This window comes from Vipera ursinii (assembly GCF_947247035.1).
Source record: "Vipera ursinii genome assembly, chromosome: 1".
In the NCBI taxonomy this organism is placed as follows: domain Eukaryota; kingdom Metazoa; phylum Chordata; class Lepidosauria; order Squamata; family Viperidae; genus Vipera; species Vipera ursinii.
The window spans coordinates 334,421,950-334,446,059 of NC_139512.1; the positions used below are offsets into that span (position 1 = coordinate 334,421,950).

Below are 24,110 nucleotides of genomic sequence, written 5' to 3' on the forward strand. Positions count from 1 at the left end.
ACCGAAGTCTCCTAACCCCTGATTCAACTTTTCTCTTTCCACATAACAAATATTGATGGAGAGCCCCCTTAGAAAACAGAAAACGTGAAAGGCATGTTCCCTTCGGAAGAACCGTGGGGGCATCCGCTGAGCCATAACGAGGCGCGCTGTGGTGTTTTTTTTTAACAGGCAAATCAGGAGACAGCTCGTTTTACTAAGCGAGAGCGACGGAGAAGAAGGGAAAGCCCTCTTCGGCTTTTCCACGCCCTTATCGCCTTCCTTCGCGTCTTTCAATCTTCGCTTGCTTGACTGACCTCCCCGCTGGGCTAAGATGGCGGCCGCTGTCAGGGCTATCGGGAGTTTGACGCGCTTCACGGCGGCTGCCAAGTATTGCTCGACCCGGAGCAGCCTCTTAGGTGAGAAAGGCTGGAAGGGAAACTTGCAGGCGCTTGGTTAATTGAGTGGGAATAGGAGGAAGCGCACCGACTCTTCATTTTGTAGGGTAAGGGAGGAAGGGGGCGTTTCTAGGTTTACTCATGGTCTAAACTGGCACCAGCTTATACTCATCCTTTATACTTACTTCTCTCCATTTAATGAGAAGTGGTCAAAGATATTATTTAGCCTACTTCACTCCATCGTGCCTTTAATCTCTATCTAGATCTAGATCTAAATCAACCCTTTGAGGAGAAATCCTTGAAATATTTTTCAGGCCTCGAGGAAACCCTGCATATTTTGGCTCAAATATAAGCAGAACTTACAAAATCATTATATTAGTTTCAGGCATCTCATTCTCTAAATCCAGCTTCTCCTTTCTAGCTGCTCCTCCATTTCCTCCCATTTCCTCTCCCAAAGACTCTTGCAAAACTGGAGGAGAGGTTGAGGCTTTGCAACATCAAACACCCCTCCCCTTAATATTTAGACTTCTGGACCTCTCCTGAATTCTTGGCATCTAATGCCAAATCTTCCAGCATCACTACAATTTTTCTTTTCCCCCCACATCCTTCCCCCCACCCTTTTGGGTGGCTCCTGCTTCCCCAGATGCATGGTAGTGTTGCCAGTTGGGCAGTTTTCCTGTCCACATGGTCTTGATTTGGAGATCAGTTGCAATAATGTTTTGGCATTTTGAGCTAGTTTGGGCTAGTTTTAAGGTAGTGTACAATTTGGGGATTATATGTCAGGCTGTCATATTTGCAAAATGCAGCTCAGGGACACAGATGACACTAGCACATTGATTTGGTCACTCAGCCTCCTCACCTCTTGATGCACCACCAACCCTCCCCCCCAAATCCAGCTTCTCCTTTATCTAACTCCGCCTTTCCATCTCCTTTCCCAAGGATCCTTCTGAAGAACTAGAGAGGGGTTCACATGTTACAACCTCCCCTAAATATTTGGACTCCTCAACCTTGCCTAAACTTTTGGCACCCTGATGCCAAAGCCTACATACACACACACACACACACACACACACACACACACTTTTCCTACTCCCCCCCCCCAGTTTGTGGGTGTTTCCTTTTGCCACTGCTCTGTTGGCTCAGTCCAGCCCCAGATCTCCTGCACTCACTCTGAGATGGAGCTTCCTGGACCGATGCACCTGCAAAAAGAGAGGTTTGTGCCATTAAAGAGGTGTTGCAGGTGGGGCAGGGGGCAGCAGCATCCCTGTCTCTCTCCAAATCCCCCGCCTCAGTTCATGGCTTGCCTACCTACCTGATGGCATGTGTGCACACACTCCCGTCCAGGTTTTGCATACACTGTGGTCTGGTATAACTAACAACTTAAATGGAAGTTGTCAAGTACAGAATAGTAAAAACTTAAATAATAGAGTAGAAAAATTTATTTCCATAACTGAGGGTGAATCTGAATCTAGGGCTCCCTGTTCCAAGTCTAGCATCTTAATCTCTGTGATAGTGGAGAATATTTGTTGCTCAGGATGGGGAAATAAAGATGAATCACTTAAATGGTTAATGTAGCACCTATAAGTTTGGGATTCTTTCTGAAGTGCTGTAAACCATGAGTCCCATTGTACAAGCAGTCATAGTGTTATGACGGCAGTTGGACAGGAATTTCCACCACTAAGCAATGCAGCCATAAAGCACAATGTCACATGACTGAATCATTCACCAACAACAGTCCTTGTCACTGTAATCCCATTGTAATCTGGTTGCTTGTAAACAGTTTGTAATTAAGGAAAATTAACTAGAAGAATAAAAATGCATAATTATTTTATGTTTTCAAAGATTTTAGAAAAGGATGGTCAAGATGAGAATCTGGTTCCTAAGTTTCAAAGAACTTAGTGGTTGTATTTTCTAATTTGTTACAGCTTTGACTTTGTAATAAAATGCATTTTGGTGAAAAAAAATACAATAGTTAAGACAAAGATGTAAAAAAATAGTTCCTATGCTTGACTTTTGATTGGATCCTATATAGATAATGGAGAAGAATTGCATCATGATTGACTTTGAAAATTAAGTTACAAATACGGTGCTAGGTTGTACCAGATAGGTGGTGTTGGCGCTGTTCCATTCAATGACCTTCCATAAGCTACTTCATGGTGCTGTTATCCACATTCCACAATTGGATTTGTTGTTCACACTGCTGTTCTATTGCAGCAGTAATCAACAATGGAGCCCACATTTTATTGCTCTTTCACATTTTGTCCTACATTCCTCTTTTATGCCTGTAACACATCAATCAAACTATTTTTGCACATGGGTTTAGTGTTTTTTCAGAAGAGTACTAGATCTGTGTTCATAAATAGCCTTATGGAGAAGTCACAAGCATGCGGTATTTTACTCTTGTGACATATTAGTTGGACAGGTTGATAGATAGTTAAACAAGCTGTTCCATGTATGACCTATATTCACCCAGCCCAACTCATGTTAGGGAGAAGAGTTAATTGTTGATATCAAGCTTGGTGGGATGAGAAATACAGATGGAGGAACACTTCATTCACGTTTCTAAACTGTGTTTTAAAAAGGCTTGCATCTATTGTCAGCCTTCTGAGGGCTCAGCAAGCCTCGGCAATTTGAAGTAATGATTTTCTGCTGCCTTAAGAACTGGTAGGTAGAATTTTAATACAGCTCTTTGATTATTGCCAGAAAATAGTGGCTGCACCAACTTTATGTATCCAGTCCTCTTGCTACATCCCTTCAGCCTTCTCAGAAAACCATGTGAGGTCCCAAGCAAGTATTGAAAGAAAAATCTCCATCAGGGTCCAGTCCAAGCTGGGAATAAACAAAATGGAGATTGCTTTAGAAAGAAGGTTGGAGTTTATTGAAGAGCAAAGCCAGACAGAAGCGTGGCTCTGGGAAAGCTGACCGCACATTGCTGGGAGTGGTGTGTTTTTAATACCCTCTGGGGCCTTTTGTTTGGAGTTGTTCCTGTGGCATGAACTTTGACCTGATTCTGAGTGTGCCTTTCTGCTATTCTGATGGTGGTGGGTTAATCCTATTATGTCCCAAAGGTCATATCCTGCTTCCCTGGGGGTGTGGCTGATGACTCTTGGATTTTTGGTGTGAGGGATTGTTGATTCTAGGGATTTTTGTCTTTCTGATCCAAGCTTCCTGGCTCTAATCTTTCTGCTTCTGTTTGGGGTAGAGAGACTGGGATGGGGGGGGGGAGAGTTGGTTTCTGCTTTTAAGATCCTTTGGGAAAATATATTCTGTCTTTTTAATATTTCCTAAAATATTTCTTTCTCTGGGGTGGGGCTGACTTCCCACCCAAGCAAAAAGTTGTTCACTCGTCTGCTAATGCACCACTTTATAATAGCATGCCATTGATGGTTTTGTTAGTCAAGAGTCTGGTAAATAAAACATCTTAATATTATTTTGAAGATTTGAAAAAAACCTAAGGAAAGAACTTTTTAGATGTTCTTTTCTCCAGGCACCACATCACGAGAGCATTTAAAAATGTTTTTTCAATAAATAGGCAAGATTCTGTTCTAGTATAATCAGTTTTACTTTATGTTCCATTGTTACTCAATTCGGTTGCTTTTCAATTCGTAATAGATTTGCCCGATCTCATTTGACCTTAAAATTTGTATTGGTTTTATTGCCTTTAAAAGTTGTTTATATTTATTTGCTTTCTTTGGTTGTGGTTGAACTGTGGAGACACATTACAAGTTATTGTTGTTGTCAGTGGGTAAGTGCTTGTATTTTCCTAAGAGAGAAACTACCTCGGAAAAACCAATTTTGTTACTGCAGAGTATACAGTTTAAAATAATTTGTTGTTAGTTGCGAAGTCGTGTCCAACCCATCACAACCCCATGGACAACGTTCCTCCAGGCCTTCCTGTCCTCTACCATCTTCTGGAGTCCATTTAAGCTCACGTTAAAATAATTACTGAATTTCCTATAAATAGCCATGGAAGAAACATGTGGCATAATGATTAGGATAATATATTTTTATATCTCAGGGGATTATATTCTAAACAAGGAAAGGTTATGGGGAAAAAAGAGAAAGACTTGTAACCTAAAGATATCTAATGCTGTGTCATAGCATTAGATTTTATGGTTGGAATATCATAACGTACAATATAGTTATCAGTTCGTTGATGATGATAATAGATTACAAAGTTATAGTTTAAGAAAGCAATTGCTACCAATGTCCTTTCATAACTGTATAAGTTCAAAGGCTACTTTTAAAGCGATTAAAGGTTGTTGTACAGTGTACATACTTTCTTAATGCTATAGTATTATAAGCTTGGACATATGTAACTGTCAATGTTGGTTTTAAAAGATATCAAACTACAGGACTCTGCCATTCTATAATAGGTAACTAGCAAATAGACTTAATTTTGTGAAATCATTTCAAAAAGCTGGGTAGGAGAATGATAAATCTTTATGTCCCAGGAATTGTGGACAAAAACCAATCCCAAGTTTAGGTTGCAGTATGGTGAGGATTTTCCCCAAAGTAATAATTTGTAAATTGGGGAAATTGTTGAAAACAAAGGAATTGGAAGCACAGTTTCTGGTAAATACATAATAATAATAATAATAATAATAATAATAATAATAATAATAATAATAATAATAATAATAATAATAATAATAATAATGATGATGATGATGATGATGATGTGGTGATGATGATGTGGTGATGATGATGTTGGAAGGAAACCTGGAGGTCATTTAGTCCAACCCCCTGCTCAGGCAGGAAACCCTATACCATTTCAGACAAATGGCTGTCCAGTCTCTTCTTAAAGATTTCCAGTGCTGGAGCATTCACAGCTTCTGGAGGCGGGTTGTTCCACTGGTTAATTGTTCTAACAGACAGATTACCATTTGGAACACAACACGCCAGATATCACAGTCATAGAGAACTGAAGCGTACAGTTGATTGATATCGCTGTACCAGAAGATGACAGAGTCGAAGAAAAAGAACTGGGAAAAATTACAAAATACCACGACCTGGCCATCGAAACTGCGTGATTATGGATGAAACGTGTAACAGTGATACCCATTGTCATCGGGGCACTGGGAAATATGTCCAAAAACTTTGCAAAATACATCAAGAAATTGTAGCTTCCTGCAATAACTCCAGCAAAGCTGCAAAAAACTGCGCTACTTGGAACATCTTACCTTTTAAGAAGATACCTGGTTGATACCTAGGGTGCTGGTAGCAACCCGTGTCAACCATTATTGCCAGTCAATTTGAGTGTTCAGTTGACTGAGTTTCATGTTTTATGAATAAAGGTTTTATATAATAATGTGGTGGTGGTAGTGATGATGATAATGTTATTGGAAGGGAACTTGGAGGTCATTTAGTCCAACCCCCTGCTCACGCAGGAAACCCTATACCATTTCAGACAAATGGCTGTCCAGTCTCTTCTTAAAGATTTCCAGTGCTGGAGCATTTACAGCTTCTGGAGGCAGGTTGTTCCACTGGTTAATTGTTCTAACTGTCAGGAAGTTTCTCCTTAGTTCTAGGTTGCTCCTCTCCTTGACTAGTTTCCATCCATTGCTTCTTGTCTTGTCTTCAGGTGCTTTGGAGAATAGCTCGACTCCCTCTTCTTTGTGGCAGCCTCTGAGATATTGGAACACTGCTATCCTGTCACCCGTCGTCCTTCTCTTCATTAAATTAGATATACCCAATTCCAGCAACTGTTCCTTGTAAGTTTTAGCCTCCAGTCCCCTAATCATTTTTGTTGCTCTTCTCTGTACTCTTTCTAGAGCCTCAACATCTTTTTTTACATTGTGGTGACCAAAACTGGATGCAGTATTCCAAGTGTGTCCTTACCAAGGCTTTGTAAAGTGGTATTGACACTTCACGGAATCTTGATTCTATCCCTCTGTTAATGCAGCCTAGGACTGTGTTGCCTTTTTTGGCAGCTGCAGCACACTGCTGGCTCACATTTAAGTGATTGTCCACTAGGACTCTGAGATCCCTCTCACAGTTACTACTATTGAGTAAGGTACCTCCTGACCTAAACTATACCTGTGCATTTGGGATTTTTTTGCCTAAATGTATAACCTTACTTTTTTCACCATTGAATCTCATTTTGTTAGATAGCGCCCAATGTTCCAAGTATGTCAAGATCCTTCTGTATCTTAAGCCTGTTTTCTGGAGTGTTGGCTATTCCTGCCAGCTTGATGTCTTCAAATTTGATGAGTTCCCTGTCTATTCCCTCATCCAAATCATTGATGAAGATGTTGAAGAGCACTGGGCCCAGAACAGAGCCCTGGGGCACCATGTAGATGCGGTTCCATTGAGGACTACATGCTGAGTACGGCCTGTCAGCCAGCTAGGAATCCATCTGGTGGTGATGCTGTCTAACCCACATTTTTCTACCTTATCAAGTAGTCGGTTGTGGTCTACTTTATCATTTAACCAGGTTCTTTGCTACCACAATAAAAAATGACTCTTGACTACTTATGTGGAAAAAGATATAGATTAAAATATAGGTGGTAAAAATAAAGATGGCGGGACGGGAAATTTGTATGTGTATTTGTGTATATATAAACACAAATATATACAAACACATACAAGTGTGTCATATGCAGGTATTTATATGTGGTGGGGTGACTTTTCCTGGATTGGTTTCAGTGGGACCTGGCAAAACTTAAGTGGACAATGTAGGGAAAGCAGGGCATTGCGTTGAATTTAAATCTGTGTTCATAGTGCATTTTCTACCTGTTCTATTTTGTGGGTAACAGTTCTGGGTAAATATTGTATGCTTATCTTGCTGAACTGACTGTGATAGAGAAGACAAACATGGAGAGGCTTGTTAGGAAGATAGTGGGGACAAGCATATGATCCCAGCTCTTCATTGCCAGCATTTCTGGACGAGATGGAATGTAGGTGAAAGGTCTTGTCTTTTCCGTTTGCTTCTGTTGGAAGTAAGCAGGAAGGCTGGGCACTCTTCCAGCTTTTGAGCGGAGATCATGTGACTGACTTACAAAGCATAGCATGTTTCAGTATGGACGTGTGGGTTTTTTAAATTAATCATTGTGTTTTTATTTAGGACTTGTACATTCCCCCCCCCCCCGCCCCCCCATTTTGAGTACGCTTTTCATTATCATTTTTGCTCAGCGTATCAATAGGTAATTTGTCTTTTAATTGTTATTAACCCATTTCAGACTTAATATGCTTTGAAAGCCATACTTCAAAAAAATCATAGGTGATAAAATGTTAAAAGTGCTATTTTAGAAAAAGGAGGTCATTGCTTTTTGCACTCCACAGTTTTTGCATTCTCTTATTGCTATTTTTTTATTTTATTTAACCAAATTCCATGGAAGTAAGATTTTTCCATGCTTTCAGTTTTAAGTCCACACAGAAAGCAAAAAGCCATGCCATCCAGAATTTGTTCAACATAATATTAAATTACATTGAACAAAATACCATTCAATGTTCATGTCCTTGAAGAGCTCAGAACTGCACAAGGAGTTCTTTTAGTAGCAAATTAAAAGGCCATTGATCTAAGACAGGATATACTGATTTAATCTGAGAAGACAGCCCATAATGCATATTGTCCTCCAAGTAGAATGGATTACATCTCCCATCATCTCTATTCAGTTATTGGCCATGATAAGTAGAGAGGATCCAATTTTTCACTCCTAGGTGCCAAAAGCATATAAAAATCACGAGGTCTGAGCTGTTTGTAACAATATACAGGTAGTCCTTAACTTACAACCATTTGTTTAGTAACTGTTTGCAGTTACAACAATACTGACAAAAGTGACTTATGACCATTTTTACACTTACAACCATTGCTGCCTCCCTGTGGCTGCATGATCAAAATTTGGATGCTTGGCAACTGGTTCATATTTATGATGGTTGAAGTGTTCCAGAGTCATGTGATCACCTTTTGTGACTTTCTGACAAGTAAAGTCAATGGGAAAACTAGATCCACTTTACAACCATGTTAGTAACTGAACAAGTGCAATGATTCACTTAACAACTGTGGCAAGAAAAGTCATAAAATGGTAAACCATCTGACCATTAAGCAGCTATGGGTTCCTCTCCCTCTTGTTTGATCGCACCCTAGGCAGCATCTCTTCCCATCATCCCTCCAGATCATTCCCATATCAATACAAATAATGAAAGAGAGAGAAAGAGAGACACTGCAAAGATTAGAAATAAGGGCATTGGTTACAAAGTTACTTTTTCATCGCTGTTATAGCTGTGAATGGTTACTGTCTAAGGCAGACACTAAACAAGGACAACAAGTACAGGTAATGCCCAAGTTACAAGTGTTCACTTAATGCTCATTCAAAGTTATGCATTAAGCGCCCCCTAGTGTTTATAAGAAAATCCCCATATTACAAATGTTGCAGCACCACGACAGTTGTTCATCCTTACGAACGACTGCAGAGGCTCTACAACCTTCACCCTATCCCCCCCCTGCTCCCCACAACTGCTTCACCCTCCCTTCCTGCCGCACTGGACTCACTTACCTTGGAAAGATCTGTCTCCTTTCTGCCTTTGAGAGAGAGGAGAGTCAATGGAAGCTCCTGGATGTCGTAATAATGCGCGAGTTCAGGCACCCATCCTCTTTTGCAGAGAATGGGTGCCTGAAGCCTTGCGGGATACGGACCCCAGAAACTATCATTTTCGACACAAACACTGTGCTGTCCCCCCAACTCCTTTTTGCCCCCACCAGAACACTTTTTATCCAATTTGCTGCATTTTCAAGTGTTCCATTTGCACACAGACGGCACTTCCAGTCTTCCCAAGGTCTCCGTTTGGATAAAAAGTGTTCCGGTGGTGGCAGAAAGGAGTTGGGGGGAGAACAGGAGACAGGCACGGTATTTGCACCGAAAATGAAAATTTGTGGGTATCTTGCGAGACTTCAGGCACCCATTCTCTACAAAGAAGAATGGGTGCCTGAACATGCGTGATATTACGGCATCCAGGAGCTTCCATTGACTCTCTTCTCCCTCAAAGGCAGAAACCGCGGCAGAGAGGAGACAGATCTTCTCAAGATAAGTGAGTCTGGCATGGCAAGAAACTTTGTGGGTCAGGGAGGCCTTGGGGGCCCGTTCCATAGACCCCACATGGCCTACCCTACCCTGAGATACCTCATGCGCACTTAATGAACCACGCATTTGCCTGTGAATTCGATCAAGGAATGCGTGGGTGAAAGCAGGGAGTGATCTCGTTCAAGATACAAGATTCACCCCGACGAGTACTCGAGTTATGAGTGGAATGGGCAGGCTCCATTACATTCGTAACTCGAGGATTTCCTGTAGCCCTTGACTTAGGGTCATTTAACGACTGTTCAGAGTTACAATAGGAAGGGTGCTTTATGGCCCTTAAAACACTTCTGATCATCGGCTGCCAAATACATGACCTGTTCCAACCTGTTGCCAAGCACCCCACAATCAAGTCATTGTAATGTTCTCTGCCAGTTTTCCCAGAAAGTCAGTGAGGAAAGCCAGCAGGAAAAGTTGCGAGCTGCTGCCATCGGCCAGGAGGACTTCCTCTTATCTCGGGGGGGGGGGGGGCTGGCTGAAAGAACTAATTGCCGAACAGAGCTCAGTCCACTGACTGCAGAAATGGGCTGGGATCCTGAAGATGTGAGCCCTATTTCTGCAACCCGCCAGAGGTGTTCTCTTCCACACACACAGGAGAGCTCAGCCCCTCCACTAGGCTGCAGTAACTGGTCTCAGATCCTAAAGATCCAAGCAGTGTTCATGGAATCTGGCGCAAGTGCTGTCTCCTGTGCACGGAAGAACACAGGAAAGCTAGTGAACAACATCATTCTGAGGCTTAGAATATTTTTAGCCTTCAGAAAGATCGTGTTTGCTAGCTTTCCAGTCTTCCTACGCTAGGAAAGCTAACGAATGCAATCATTTTCACAATAATTTTCCAAATTGCACACTTTTGAGAAAAACCTTTCCAATGATCATGAGAATGGGGCCTGCTTGCAGAAAAAGGCCAAGGTAAGTGGACCTGTGCATGGTGGAACAGGAGTGGGCCTGGGACTGGTGGGACTGGGCGGAGGTCTGGGCCTCCTGGATGCAGTAGAGTGGGAAGAGGCTCCTGGCCTTCTTCACACAGTGGAGCAGGTAAAGGCAATCTGTTTAACAACCGATGCAGTTGCTTAACAACTGCAACTGGGAGAGCTAGTTTGTGGTCATGTGCCATCTCAGTGAGAGCTTCACTTAGTGAGATTTTCTGTCCCAATTGTGGTCATAGGTCAAGGACTATCTGTGCATGTGTCTATTTTACAGGAGGCACTCAATGATTTTTTTTAATGTGATGCTTCTTTGGAATGCCCGGATGTTTAAAATATTTGCTCATGAGGATTTAAAATAATTTTTCAGCCCTGTGTAACTCCTGAAATCTCTTCCAGATTATGCTTGCCGAAACCTCAGCATTTCCCCTGCTGTTAAATGTAAGTATACATACTAGGTAGGGATTGATGGGTATAAGCTAGAATTTTGACTGATGAAATGAAATTACATAGAGGTGGCTCTTGATCAGGTTTTTTGCACATTGTTTTAATCTGTTCAGAAGTTTTTGTATGTGTAACAATTAAAAAATGAGAAGGAAATTGTAGAGCAACACGTGGGATTAATAAAGGTGTAGACAACAGTAGCCTACTGGGAGAGGCGAGGTGTGGGAACTTTTATGTCACGTTAAAAAGAATTTGTTTCTATCTAACATGTTTATTTTTGCCTCATAAATGCTGGAGGCCAAAGTATGGATTCTTTCATAAGGAGATAAGCATAGGAAGCACTTGCAAAAACAAGACTGAAATTTTGAACAGCAGCAGTAATTAAGACAAATATAGGCTAATTACTTAGCTCTGCTTCCCAGGTGTGTTGGGTGATAACTATTGAAAACGATGGGAATTATAGCTACACATCTGGAAGGGAATTAGACTGGGGAACATTGCTTCATCATATGGAAAAGTGAAAGCTATGAGAATGACTAATATAGGCCTAAAGGGTTTGAAATATCAGCATATCTCAGTAAGACCTTTTTTCATTCGTTTTGTTGAATAACTGCCCTCCTATCAATGAGAGAGTTGATATCTTTGTTTCCCACAGGATATGAAATACTTACTTATTTTTGCTGAATATTAATGGCACTATATAATTTTGAACTTCATTTTTTTCCTTCTCTGTTGAATTCTGGGGTGTAGAATAATACATGCATCTCTTGTCTCTTTTCTGTCTTAGCTAGAACCCATGTTAATTATGACATCAAAGAAGATGTTGCTGTTGTTCGTTTTAATTCCCCTAATTCCAAGGTAAGTTTTTCCAATTGCTTTTCACTTAGTGAAAGTCATCTAGACTTGGCAAAAATATCTAAAATACAATGAAGAAAGGATGATGAAGGAAGTTCTTGTACAGAAAAATTGAAAGTAGAGGTTGGGGTCTTGGAGAGCTAAACAAGGAGTGGGAACTTTCTAGAAGAAAAAAACGTGGCAGGATCTAATATAGTAATGTCCCTACTGAAAATAAGAAATGTTATAAAATAAAGATTAGTTGTAAGGTTTGAGTGTGGTTTCAGCCCAGGTCTATATAGAGCAGGGGTCCTCAAAGTACAGCCCATGGGCCATATGCGGCCCGACCTGTCTTTTTATCTGGCCTGCCCGGGCAAGCCGCCCAATCGCGAGGAGAGGGTGGGTAGATGGTGGCAAGAGCCCCAGTCAATGGCAGGATGGCGAGTTGGTGGGAGAAGATGTTTTTTTCCCAGTTTCTCCCTCGCACGCTCAAGGGCGTGCTTGTGCTTTGGCCACGCCCGCTTCCTTTCCTCTCGCCTATTCATGTTTTTACCTCAGGACCAGCCTGAAAGGTTTAGGCCTCGCTTGCAGCCTTGGCCTCGCTTTAGGGCAGCCAATCCTGGTGATGACAATGCCACTGCTGCTGCTGCTGCTTCTGAGGCGGGTCTCTCGCTAGGCGCTACGGAATGCGAGCCCCAGCCTCTGCTGCTGCTGCCTTGCCGCTGCCCCTCAACATCACCCTAGCCGAGGGACCCAGCCCCACCGGCGGTTGGAGTGGGGCTGCTGGAGTGGGGGCCCGGTTATGGGTGTGAGGGGAGCGGGTAAAGGGTGAGGTATTTGTGAGGGGCGGCCGGGGTGAGCGAGAAAAAAGGAGGAGAATTTGCTCCTGGAAAGTTATTCCAGGGTTGCAAAGGGTTGTGTGGAGCTGAGGTGATGAAAGGTCGAGGGAGCCACTGGGAGGGAGGATGCGATCGGTCTTTGGAGGAGCATCTGGATCCACAAATGTGTGTGTGTGGGAGGGGGGGTGCCGCGTCCAGGTGAAGCTCCAAGAGGTAGGCAAAGCCAGAGGTGGAGCAGCTCAGGAATGCCGGTGCTGATGGTTAAGAGAAACTTCATTGGCCTTTAGGATCCAGGAAAGGGTGGAGGAAGGATGAGGGCACTGGGATGTGCCCCATGGGAAAGAGGAATGAGGTCCTGCCAGGCAGGTTCTTCTGCCCTGAGACGGTCCAGAATGCCAATCAAGAAGAATATTTCTGGCTCAGGGTTAAAATGAAGGGTCCTTTGGGGGCGGGGGTGTGTGTTTGTCTCTGAGGATGGTGGTTTTCTTGTAAATGTTTCAGGACCATAAGTGAACTAATGATGTTACCTAGTTTGGGTCATGAGATGTCTACAAGAAAGCCACAAAGCTCATAGAGGACCAAGGAACCCACAACCACCCTCCTCCTCCTCTTCTCCACTCCACACATCCCATTCTCTTCAGGCATTGCTGATGTTACCTAGTTTGGGTCGTGAGATGTCTGCAAGAAATGCTGAATGGAAATGGCACCTTGTCTTTCTGACAGATGTAACAGAGCTACTTAACAGTTTCAATGTGCAACTTCAAGGAAAGGGGAAGCTCTTCTGTGATATGCATTCACATGTGAAAGCATTTGAAGTAAAACTGGACATACTCATTAAACAAGTGAGGGAGGAAAACTTCTGCCATCTTCTGCCACAACTCAAAAACTATTTGTGGAAAAACCAGCAGTTGCATTCCCGAACAAAATATGTGTGGATTCATTGGAAATGTATATTTTCTTCACTTAAAAACTCATTCAAATAATTAACCCAATTCATTTTTCTTGTTTCATTTTTTAATTTTATACTTGGTTTTACATTGTTCTATAATCATTATTTTTTTCCAAACTATAGTCCGCTGCCCCACAACAGTCTGAGGGGCTGGCCCCCTGTTTAAAAAGTTTGAAGACCCCTGATATAGAGTCTACTTTTAGCGTCAGTTACCGACCTCCACAACAGAACTACATTTTTGTGGGTGACACAGTGAACTCAGTATATCTGATCTAAGTGATCTTTTTGTAATCAGTTCATTCAGAAGCTATAGCTAGTTCAGCTACAGTGGCACAAGGAATAAATGAGCAACATGGCACAGGGCCCAGTCACTGGAGGGACGAACTGTCTCCAATTGTTTCTGCCTGTCTAGTGCATTTAGGCAGAGTGGGTATGCTCAAGTAATAACAGATTAAAAGATTAATCTGGAAGGAACCTTAGAGGTCTTCTAGTCTAACCCCCTGCTCAAGCAGGAGACCCTATACCATTTCAGAGAAATGGCTGTCCAATCTCTTCTTAAAAACTTCCAGTGATGGAGCACCCATAATCTCCGGAGGCAAGCTGTTCCATTGATTATTTGTTCTCACTGACAGAAAATTTCTCCTTAGTTCTAGGTTGGGTCTCTCCTTGATATATTTCCATCCATTACAAAGTATAAAAAATGATCTTGATAAGCTAGAAGATTATCACAGAATGATCCTCTAGCATGATTCACAATGATTCAATGGCAGCAGCATTTCACAAAAACAATCAAGCCAATTTGGGGAAGAGAATATAACTTCTGAATTATGACAAGGACATGAGCTGACATTGTATTCTTCCCAGAAGCTGCTACCAGACATTTTATACTTTCAAAGCAGAAAACTCCTCCATCCAAAATTGACCAACTTACCAAGGTCTCGTCAATTTAACTTAGAGGATTGAAAAAGAGTGCCTTCTTTTTTTACTGCTTCTACTATCAGAGCTTAATTTTCGGCAGCTTTTCTTATTGCAGTCAAACATTTTACAAGCATAACATGTTAGCTTTGAACTGAGACTTTTCTGAAATAGAATTATACTGTATCATGGACAAAATCTTACCATAAGAAAATCATATCATAGATAATGGAGTTCAGTTCTCTGTAAGATTTTGTGCCTGCATTTGAAATGTATGCTAATCATTACTGTTGAATGTACCTTGAAAAGCACAGAACATTTGTGTTTGATTATTTTATTGTGCTGAATTCTTAAATATCGTAGCCTCTGTGAGCATCGATTCTTTTGGAGAGATTGCCAGTTTCAGGAAGGAAGAAAGGCAAAGGATATCTCCATCTAATACTGAACTTTCTGCCTTGGTTTTAACTTACCTATTTCTATGTTATAGGTAAACACATTGTCCAGGGAAATGCAAGCTGAGTTTATAGACATAATGAAAGAAATATGGAGCAACGATGCTGTCAAAAGTGCAGTCCTTATCTCAGGAAAGCCTGGTTGTTTTATTGCAGGGGCAGACATCAAGTAAGTTCTATGGAGGGGAATCCCTGCTAGATAACTGGAGATACTGTGTTGTTGTTGTTTTTTAAAAAAATGGTCACCCCCTACTGGCCTCTTAATATATTTAAGTTATTTTAACATTCTTAATATATGTACCTTTTACATATTTTGCCTAAGAGATTATACCAAAAAGATTTACACTTACTGCTTCTTCCCTGAGCATGCTGTATTGCAAAATAGAAATCACTTTGCTTTGCAATTTATCCACAAACATTAGAGGGCAATAAAACAGGTAGTGTGCTTAAAATCCTCTGCTCCCTGCTGGAAAAAAATGGATTAACAGAGGTAGTTGATCATTAGGATGGTTACTTCCCTGTTGTAGATGGTTAGTGACTTCTAAATTCAGGGAAGAAAGATGAAGGCATTAGCATGTGCTTTAATATAAAACAAAATTCCTCTTTTGTAAAAGTGTACAAAACTCAGAAAATTGGGATGTATTTTTTTTTGAGAAACACTTGTTTTTCTTTCAAAATGTACCAATCCAGCCATTTGGGGGATTGAGAAGTAAAATTTCTAACATTGTGAAATGTGAAATTACCAAATCAGTAATTTGATAGTGGCCGAATTGACACTGTCCAGAAGAAAATCAAGGTAGTACTAGAGAAACATTTTCTTTTCCAAAGTAAAAAACTAGGACCCATCACGAATGAAATTAAGCTCATTAGAGCATTATATGAAGTTGAGAAAGATTTTAATTCACATTAACTTAAAGCAGTATTCAAGTATTCACTTGAAAAAAGAAACCTTCAAATTGCTTTTTTGTAGATGTGAAGTAAATATAATTCTCTTCACCAGATAGCCGGCATTCATCTGGCTTTCTCCACTTTGGTTTCACATTGTAGCATGATTGAGAATTGTGGGTCCAGCCAAGAAATAACTGAACTATCTCAGGAAGGTCAGAAGATGCTGCAGAGCCTTGAAAAGTCACCCAAACCCATTGTTGCGGCTATCAGTGGTTCCTGCCTTGGCGGAGGGCTAGAGGTATGAAGAAAGGCTTCCATTTGTTGTTGTTAGTTGCGAAGTTGTGTCCGACCCATCGCGACCCCATGGACAACATTCCTCCAGGCCTTCCTGTCCTCTACCATCTTCTGGAGTCCATTTAAGCTCACGCCTACTGCTTCAGTGACTCCATCCAGCCACCTCATTCTCTGTCCTCCCCTTCTTCTCTTGCCCTCAATCTTTCCCAGCATTAGGCTCTAGTCCTTCCTTGTCATTAGGTGGCCAAAGTATTTGAGTTTCAATTTCAGGTCTCTGGCCTTCTAAGGAGCAGTCAGGGTTGATCTCCTCTAGGACTGACCGGTCCTTAATACAATAAAAACAGATTAATAAAAATTCCAGCTAGCTAATTCTGCCAAACATTTGATTAGAAAAATCTATGGAGCAACCTCAAGAAGAGTTGTTAATGTAGGATTGTTTTAGAAAATGGGGATTCTTCAGCATAAAGAGAACTAGTTTGGTGTAGTGGTTAAGGCATCAAGCTAGAAACCAGGAAATTGAGTTCTAGTCCTATCTTAGACATGAAAAACTGTCCGGGGGATTTTGGGCCAATCATTCTCTCTCAGCCCAACTCACCTCACAGAGTTTTTTATTGTGAGGAAAATAAATAATAGAGAATAAAGTTCATACAAAACAATTGCTGGACCCTGGAATGTGTTTGGGGGAAAATGAATTGTAATTCTGCTTTCTGACTCTTCAGGTTGCCATCGCTTGCCAATATAGAATAGCCACTAAGGATAAAAAGACAGTCCTGGGAGCTCCTGAGATGTTGCTGGGGTTGCTTCCAGGAGCAGGAGGCACGCAGAGATTGCCAAAGATGGTGAGATGATCTCTTTGATAAAGACCCAGTTTTCCTTCCTGTGCCCCTTTTTTTGATATGTGAAATACCTATTTCTCTATTTCAGGTAGGAATTCCTTCCGCCTTTGACATGATGTTAACTGGAAGAAATATCCGTGCTGACAAAGCAAAAAAAATGGGACTAGTAGACCAGTTGGTGGATCCACTAGGTTAGATTGTGATCTTTCCACACATACTTTTTGCCTCAAATTCTCCGTGCAGAAAGAGAATATTATGGACTTGGAATGAGGGGAGGGAATACAGCTCTGAGACTGGGATTGAAAGAATGGAGGGAAAGTTGTAAATTTGTAGGATCAGGGCTTTTTTTCTCATAGAACGCTCAGAACGGAGTTCCGGCACCTTTTTTGGATGGAACCTTGTAAGGTAGGCAAGGCGGGTTGTATGACCGGCACCTTTTTCTTTTACAAAAAAAAACACTGTGTAGGATGTTCTACAATATGGGGAACAAGGAAGCTTATTGAGCCAAGAGTGGACCAATCAAACCCTTTGCTTGAAGTAATTATTTTATTTAAAACATTTATATAGATTCCCAACTTCTAACCAATCAAAAGCAAATAATGCCATCAGTGAAAATTCATCTCTGCCTATGGGTTTATAAATAGAATTAGTGGTGCAGCATAAGGATTTTGAAGGAGGTATAGAAGTGGGAGCTTCAACAGAATTCTTGTGATACTGAAAGTTGCCCTTTCTGTTATCCAGATGGGCAGGCTACTAATATCGTTGCATTTGCAGGTCCAGGTATCAAGAGCCCTGAGGAACGGACCATGGAATATCTGGAAGAGGTGGCCATTACATTTGCACAAGGACTAGCCAACAAAACAATTACTCGAAAGGTTGACAAAGGGCTGATTCAGAGTGAGTGGGCACAGCACTATCAGCTAAATTAATTTTCTTTTGATTCTTGGAAAAGGGGCCCTGTCCCTTGTTTTTTCTTGAAATTTTGGGGTTCCTTTGGCCAAATTAGCCCAGAGTAGTTTGTCACTGAACTGCTTTGTCTTACAGAAGTGACGGATTATGCCTTGACAATTCCCTTTATGAGGCAACAAGTATACAAAACAGTAGAAAAAAAAGTCCAGAAGCAAACCAAAGGGCTTTATCCTGCACCCTTGAGCATCATTGAGGTAATTCAGGTTTCTTTGGTGGCTTTTGGGGTTCCACCCAGGCTTTCAAAGTTAGATAGTGCATGTTTCTGTACGTATGTAGCTTCTGCTCATTTGTTTTCAGCTTGAATGTTTTCCACTTTAGAATGAGATTAGTGACCTATTTGATCTTGTTTTGGGAAAGGGGCTGGCTAGGATGACTTGGAACCCAAATTTGGTTCAAGGAAGCTATTTATAAATAGATCATTTAGTTACCTGAAGGCCAAACTCTTTGCAGGTCATGTGTCATAGTTCTTCAGTATTTAACAAGCATTCTAAACCAGAATATAGGCGACCTCCACCTGGAGGAGCAAAATGTTTTCATTTTCAAAAAGGTTGGCTAAAAGCTTTTTTAGCTTTAGCAGAGCATTCGTGCTATTTTGGCATCTGTGAGATTCTCTCTTACAACTGTCTGACTTATTCCAGAAACATTAGTAAGTATAAACTGAAAGCGTAGTGATTGAATTTGTAAAACTGCTCTTTGATGGAAAGCGCTACTTCAAAGAATGCAGCTTACATTTCTCTCGATGTTGGTGGCTCTTCAAGAAAAGAGCCCTTTTGTAGTGGCTTACCTGTTACCTAGGAATATAGTTTTTGCAAAAAGATAAAAGATCTTTTTATTTTACTGGGTATTTGAAACATTGTTTTAGACTTCGTATTTGCTGCTTGCTTTACTTTGTTTACTTTGTTACCCAGCTCTAGTGGCAGCGGAGCTGGGTCTGCAGTCTGGATATTCTCCTTCCATTTTAAGATCCTCCCATCCTATTTATTTTGATCTGGGTCTGTTTTTGCTGTATTACCCAATTATTATCATGGTCCTGAGGTACTCCAGCACGTTTTTGTTCGCCCTCAGGGGTGCCCCCCCATCCTGGGTGCGACCCGCCTTACCTTCTAATCTGCCTCTTGATGACGGGCCCGATTGCTGGGACCCTGAGAGATGGCCGGGCAGGAACAGGGGCCAAAGATATAAATTCAATAAGAGGCCCCTGATTACTTTTTTAGCCAAATTTTTTGTAGGGTTAGGGAGGGGGGAGGGTTGTGGTTGGTTGGAGACGGGGGGTAATCCACCAACTGTTGTTCAGGCCAGGCCCAGGATAGATCGCGTAGAGAGGGAGCCGGGGTCGGTCATCTCCGGAGCTCCGGAGCGGGTCGTGAGATTGCCAATTCCCACGACGATAGAGAATGGCAGCAGGTGTAAGATCAGAGGGCCGTACCGACCTCCGGGAGGGCTTCTCCGCTATTACAAGCGGTGAGGCGCTCCGACCCTCTGTCTTCGACCCAAGGTTCTGGGAGCGGGGATGTGCAGCTACCTGAGCTCCGGCTGGTGTACCTGAATGCCAGGTCCGTTGCTAACAAGGCTCCTCTCGTCCGGGATCTAGTCGAGGGTGAGCATGCGGACCTGGCCTGCATCACGGAAACCTGGTTGGGCCCAGAGGGCGGTATCCCCCTGGTTGATCTTTGCCCACCAGGCTTCCGGGTGCTACACCGGCCTCGGACTCAGGGTAGGGGTGGGGGAGTGGCTGTGGTTATGAGGGAGACCTTATGTCCGCAGGAGGCCACCGTTCCTCAGATAGTCGGGTGTGAATCTCTCTTATTGAGGTTTGGTCCTAGGGCGCAGTTGGGCTTGCTGCTGGTGTACCTTTCGCCTAGTCGCGCAGCAGCAGCCCTGCCTGAGCTTCTCGATATCCTCTCAGGGCTGGTGATTGAGTTTCCCAAACTTATGGTTTTGGGAGACTTCAATCTACCATCCCTGGCAGGAGCATCTGAGTTAGCTCGGGAGTTCATGGCTTCCATGACGGCCATGGACCTGACGCAAGTAATTCATGGACCGACTCATGAGGGAGGCCACACCCTTGACTTGGTTTTCTTATCTGGTCGGTGGTTAGATGATCTTGGTGGGGGCTCCCCAATTGTTATGCCCCTGTCATGGACCGATCATCATCTCCTGCGGCTGGTCTTCCGTTTTGCCACTCCCCACCGTGGGGTTGTTGAGCCAACCAGATGGTTCCGCCCCAGGCGCTTAATGGACCCTGAGAGGTTCCAGGCAGCACTGGGGTCCCCACCTGCCTCCTCAGCTCACAGCTCGGCAGATGCCTTAGTGGAAGCCTGGGAAAGGACGGCCACGGAGGCACTTGACCGAGTTGTACCCTTGCGGCCCCTGACCCGGCGCAGATCCCAATGGGCTCCATGGTTCTCCGCGGAGCTCCGGGAGATGAAGCGTCGGAGACGGGGCCTAGAGAGCGTTTGGAGGTCCAGCCGATCTGAATCCGACCGATTGCGACTAAGAACCCATATTAGGTCTTATCTCGCAGTGATGAGGGTGGCGAGGTCTAACTACTTCGCTGCCCTCATCGCGTCCGCAGATAACCGCCCGGCCGCCCTGTTTAGGGTGACCCGCTCCCTCCTTAATCAGGAGGTGAGTGAGGAACCCTTGCAGGGGCGTGCCGAGGAATTTAGTCAACATCTGTCGGACAAAATCGCTCGGATTCGGACCGGTCTGGACTCCGACTGGGCAGTATCGGACGATCAGGACACGAGCGGTCTTGTCAATGCTACCTGGGAGGAGTTCGATCCTGTAACTCCGGAGGAAGTGGACAGGATTATGGGGAGGCTGAGCTCCACCACATGTTTATTGGACCCGTGCCCTTCCTGGCTGGTTTATGCAGCCCGGGAGGGGACACGAGGCTGGTTCCAGGCGGTTATATCTGCCTCTTTGAGTGAGGGTAGTTTTCCCGCCACCTTGAAAGAGGCGGTGGTAAGACCTCTCCTCAAGAAGCCTGCCTTGGACCCGGCTGTGTTGAATAACTTTCGTCCGGTCTCCAACCTTCGCTTTCTTGCGAAGGTTGTTGAGAGTGTGGTGGCGCATCAGCTCCCTCTGGTCCTGGATGAAGCGGATTATCTAGACCCGTACCAATCGGGCTTCAGGCCTGGGTACAGCACGGAGACGGCATTGGTCGCGCTGGTGAATGATCTCTGGAGGGCTCGGGACAAGGGATATTCCTCTGTCCTAGTCCTATTAGACCTCTCAGCGGCTTTCGATACCATCGACCATGGTATCCTGCTGCGGCGTCTCAGGGGATTGGGAGTGGGAGGCACGGTTCTTCAGTGGTTCTCCTCCTACCTTCTGGGACGCTCGCAGTCGGTGTTGGCGGGGGCAGAGGTCGACCGCGAGGCCTCTCGTTTGTGGAGTCCCTCAGGGGTCGGTCCTCTCGCCTCTCCTGTTCAACATCTACATGAAACCGCTGGGTGAGATCATTCGTGGTTTTGGAGTTGGGTATCATCAGTATGCTGATGATACCCAACTTTTCATTTCGACCCCAAACCACCCCAGTGATGCCCTCGACGTGATGTCCCGGTGCCTGGAGGCGGTCCGGGTCTGGATGGGGAGGAACAGGCTTCGACTCAACCCTGACAAGACTGAGTGGCTGTGTGTACCGGCATCTCGGGATATTCAGGATATCCCACCCCTCACTATGGGGGGTGAGTTATTACCTCCTGTAGATAGGGCTCGCAACTTGGGAGTCCTCCTAGATTCACAGCTCTCCTTAGAAGACCATATAGTAGCTGTGACTAGGGGGGGCCTTCGCCCAGGTTCGCCTGGTGCGCTAGTTGCGGCCCTATCTAGACCGGGATGCCTTACATACGGTCACTCATGCGCTCGTGACCTCTCGTCTTGATTACTGCAACGCTCTCCACATGGGGCTACCCTTGAAGACCACTCGGAGGCTCCAACTGGTACAGAATGCAGCCGCGAGAGTTGTATTGGGAGTTTCCCGATACTCCCATGTCACACCTTTGCTCCGCGAGCTGCATTGGCTACCAGTTGTCTTCCGGGTGAGGTTCAAGGTGTTAGTAATGACCTACAAAGCCCTTCATGGCATGGGTCCGGAATACCTTGGGGAGCACCTGCAGCCGGCGTCAACTTCCCTCCGCCCAGTACGCTCCCACAGAGAGGGCCTCCTCAGGGTGCCACCGGTCAAAGAATGCCGACTGGTGGCCCCCAGGGGGAGGGCGTTCTCTGTGGGTGCACCGGATTTATGGAACCATCTTCCGGTCGAGCTCCGGATGGCGCCCGATCTCCGCTCCTTCCGGCGCGATCTTAAAACCCATCTCTTTAAACAAGCTGGCCTGGCCTGATGGGACGGGGTGGGATTTTTATAAATGAACTTCTATTTTTAATCTGTATTAATTTATTATGGGCATTGTTTAATCACATTTTAATAATTTTTAAATTTTGTATCTAGTTTTTATGTATTGCCCTGTTCACCGCCCTGAGTCCTCCGGGAGAAGGGCGGTATATAAAATAAATAAATAAATAAATAAATAAATAAATTCTTCATTTTCTTTTCTCCTTCCTAGTTTTTCTAGGGTACTCTTTGTTGCTATTTATTCTATTTATGCGTTTGATTGATCTGAATACATTAGTTATTTATTAAATTCCTATGCTGCCCATTTCAGTAAAACAGTGACTTTAGAGGGCTTACAGGTTAATTAAAAATTAATACGTGCTAAAAAAGCAGTTAAAAGAATTGAATGGAGAAGTTAAAAGGTTAAAAGCAGAGATGATGGGCGACTTGGGGGTGAGTATGTTCTCTAACCTGCCAGCTAGCCGCAACATGGCAGGCTCTGCTGGGACCCAATCGAAGCAGCAAAGCCACATTTTTAGGTTCTTCCAGTAGGCCAGGAGTGTGGAGGCAGACCTCACCTCCGACAGGAGAATATTCCAGAATGTGGGCTCTTCTCCAGCACCATGCTAGCTGAAATTCTTTGGCCAAAGTTGTTTTTCCCATTGGAACAATTGGGGCGTGTTAGTTCCATGGGTGAGACAGTTCCTCAGATACCCCATGCCCATGCCATGAAGGGCTTTAAAGGTGACAGCCATCACTTTGAATTGGGTCTGGAAGCAAAACAGCAGCCAAAGCAGCTTGTACAACAGTGGTGTCTCATATTTCACAGAATTGTCTACACTGTTAGGCTCTACACCAGTTTTTAGCTTCTGAATATTCTTCAAGCACACGTTTCAGTAATTCAACCAGGAGATGATCAGGCCATGAGTGACCTTGTGCAGGCCTCACAGTCCAGGAAAGGGTGCAACTGGCGCACAACATGAAACTGCACAAAAGGTCTCCTAGGCACGACTGTCACTTGCAACACATCCAAATTGGGAAGTTGTTCAGTATTTATTGATGAAGCAATTTGGGAGCAAAGTATAAGGAGGGAAAAAACTTTAAAATCTCAGTAGCAAGAGGGCATTTCTGGAATTTTCTGATCAGATGGAATACTGTTGGGTGGACTGCAGCGTTGGAAAGTCTATTTATGTAGTGCAAACTTCCTTCACCTTTGTTTCCCCTGCATGCCTTCAAAATCTCCCCTGGAAAGCTGGGAACGCTCGGGAGAAGGATTTTAAGAATGCATGGAGGCTATAAGGGAAAGGAAGAATTGTTCTATCTTGCTCCATAACTGAAAAAAATGTAATACAAACATTATTGAATCCCTCCCAGTTTTGATTTTTTTTTTATTTTAAGCTACAGCAAGCTATATCTGTTGGATTACAATTCCCACTATTCCCAAAGTATAGTACTCTGTTTGGAGGCACAAAGTTACAAAAAGCTAGGCTGCAGGTTTGGGATCTTTTTTGAAAGCTCTTCAGAGTATTGCAAAATAAAACCTGGACGCATTGCTTGAATGTCTATGGAGATTCTCAGTCATCCAGGTCATGGTTGTCCCAAAGGTGCTTTTTTTCAAGAGGCAACTGGACTTTCTTGTTTTTCTTTGAAGACATTTAGCTGCTGAATCTTTTATGAATTATAAAACACATGGCACAACATAGGAGAACAAGCCCATCAGGACAAGCAGTCCATCTGCATTTAAAAGACAAAGGCCACTGTTTTGAAGACAGCAAAGTCCACATTTTGAATAGAGAGGACTGCTGGTATGAAAGAGGAGTCACAGAAGCCACCTATGTCAAAATTGAACAGCCCTTTCCCAAAAGAGGGGGAGGGATAGGACATCATCTATCACCAGTCTACAACACAGTCCTTTCAGCAGCTCCAAAAAGGCTCCACACCCATTTGCGCTACTCAGGTGACCCTGATGACACAGAT

At 43.5% G+C, this 24,110-nt stretch overlaps 1 protein-coding gene across 1 annotated transcript in view; it reads left to right on the top strand.

Annotated features, from left to right (window-relative positions):
* Positions 1-279: 279 nt before the first annotated feature.
* The window catches only part of HADHA (hydroxyacyl-CoA dehydrogenase trifunctional multienzyme complex subunit alpha), a 40,993-nt gene continuing 17,162 nt past the window's right edge, over positions 280-24,110 (top strand). The window contains exons 1-9 of the mRNA XM_083360644.1: positions 280-395; positions 10,774-10,815; positions 11,606-11,676; positions 14,843-14,976; positions 15,855-15,993; positions 16,709-16,828; positions 16,914-17,016; positions 17,600-17,722; positions 17,870-17,988. Coding sequence (XP_083216770.1) covers positions 311-395; positions 10,774-10,815; positions 11,606-11,676; positions 14,843-14,976; positions 15,855-15,993; positions 16,709-16,828; positions 16,914-17,016; positions 17,600-17,722; positions 17,870-17,988 — 936 coding nt within the window. The 5' untranslated portion in view covers positions 280-310. The remainder of the gene's footprint in view (positions 396-10,773; positions 10,816-11,605; positions 11,677-14,842; positions 14,977-15,854; positions 15,994-16,708; positions 16,829-16,913; positions 17,017-17,599; positions 17,723-17,869; positions 17,989-24,110) is intronic.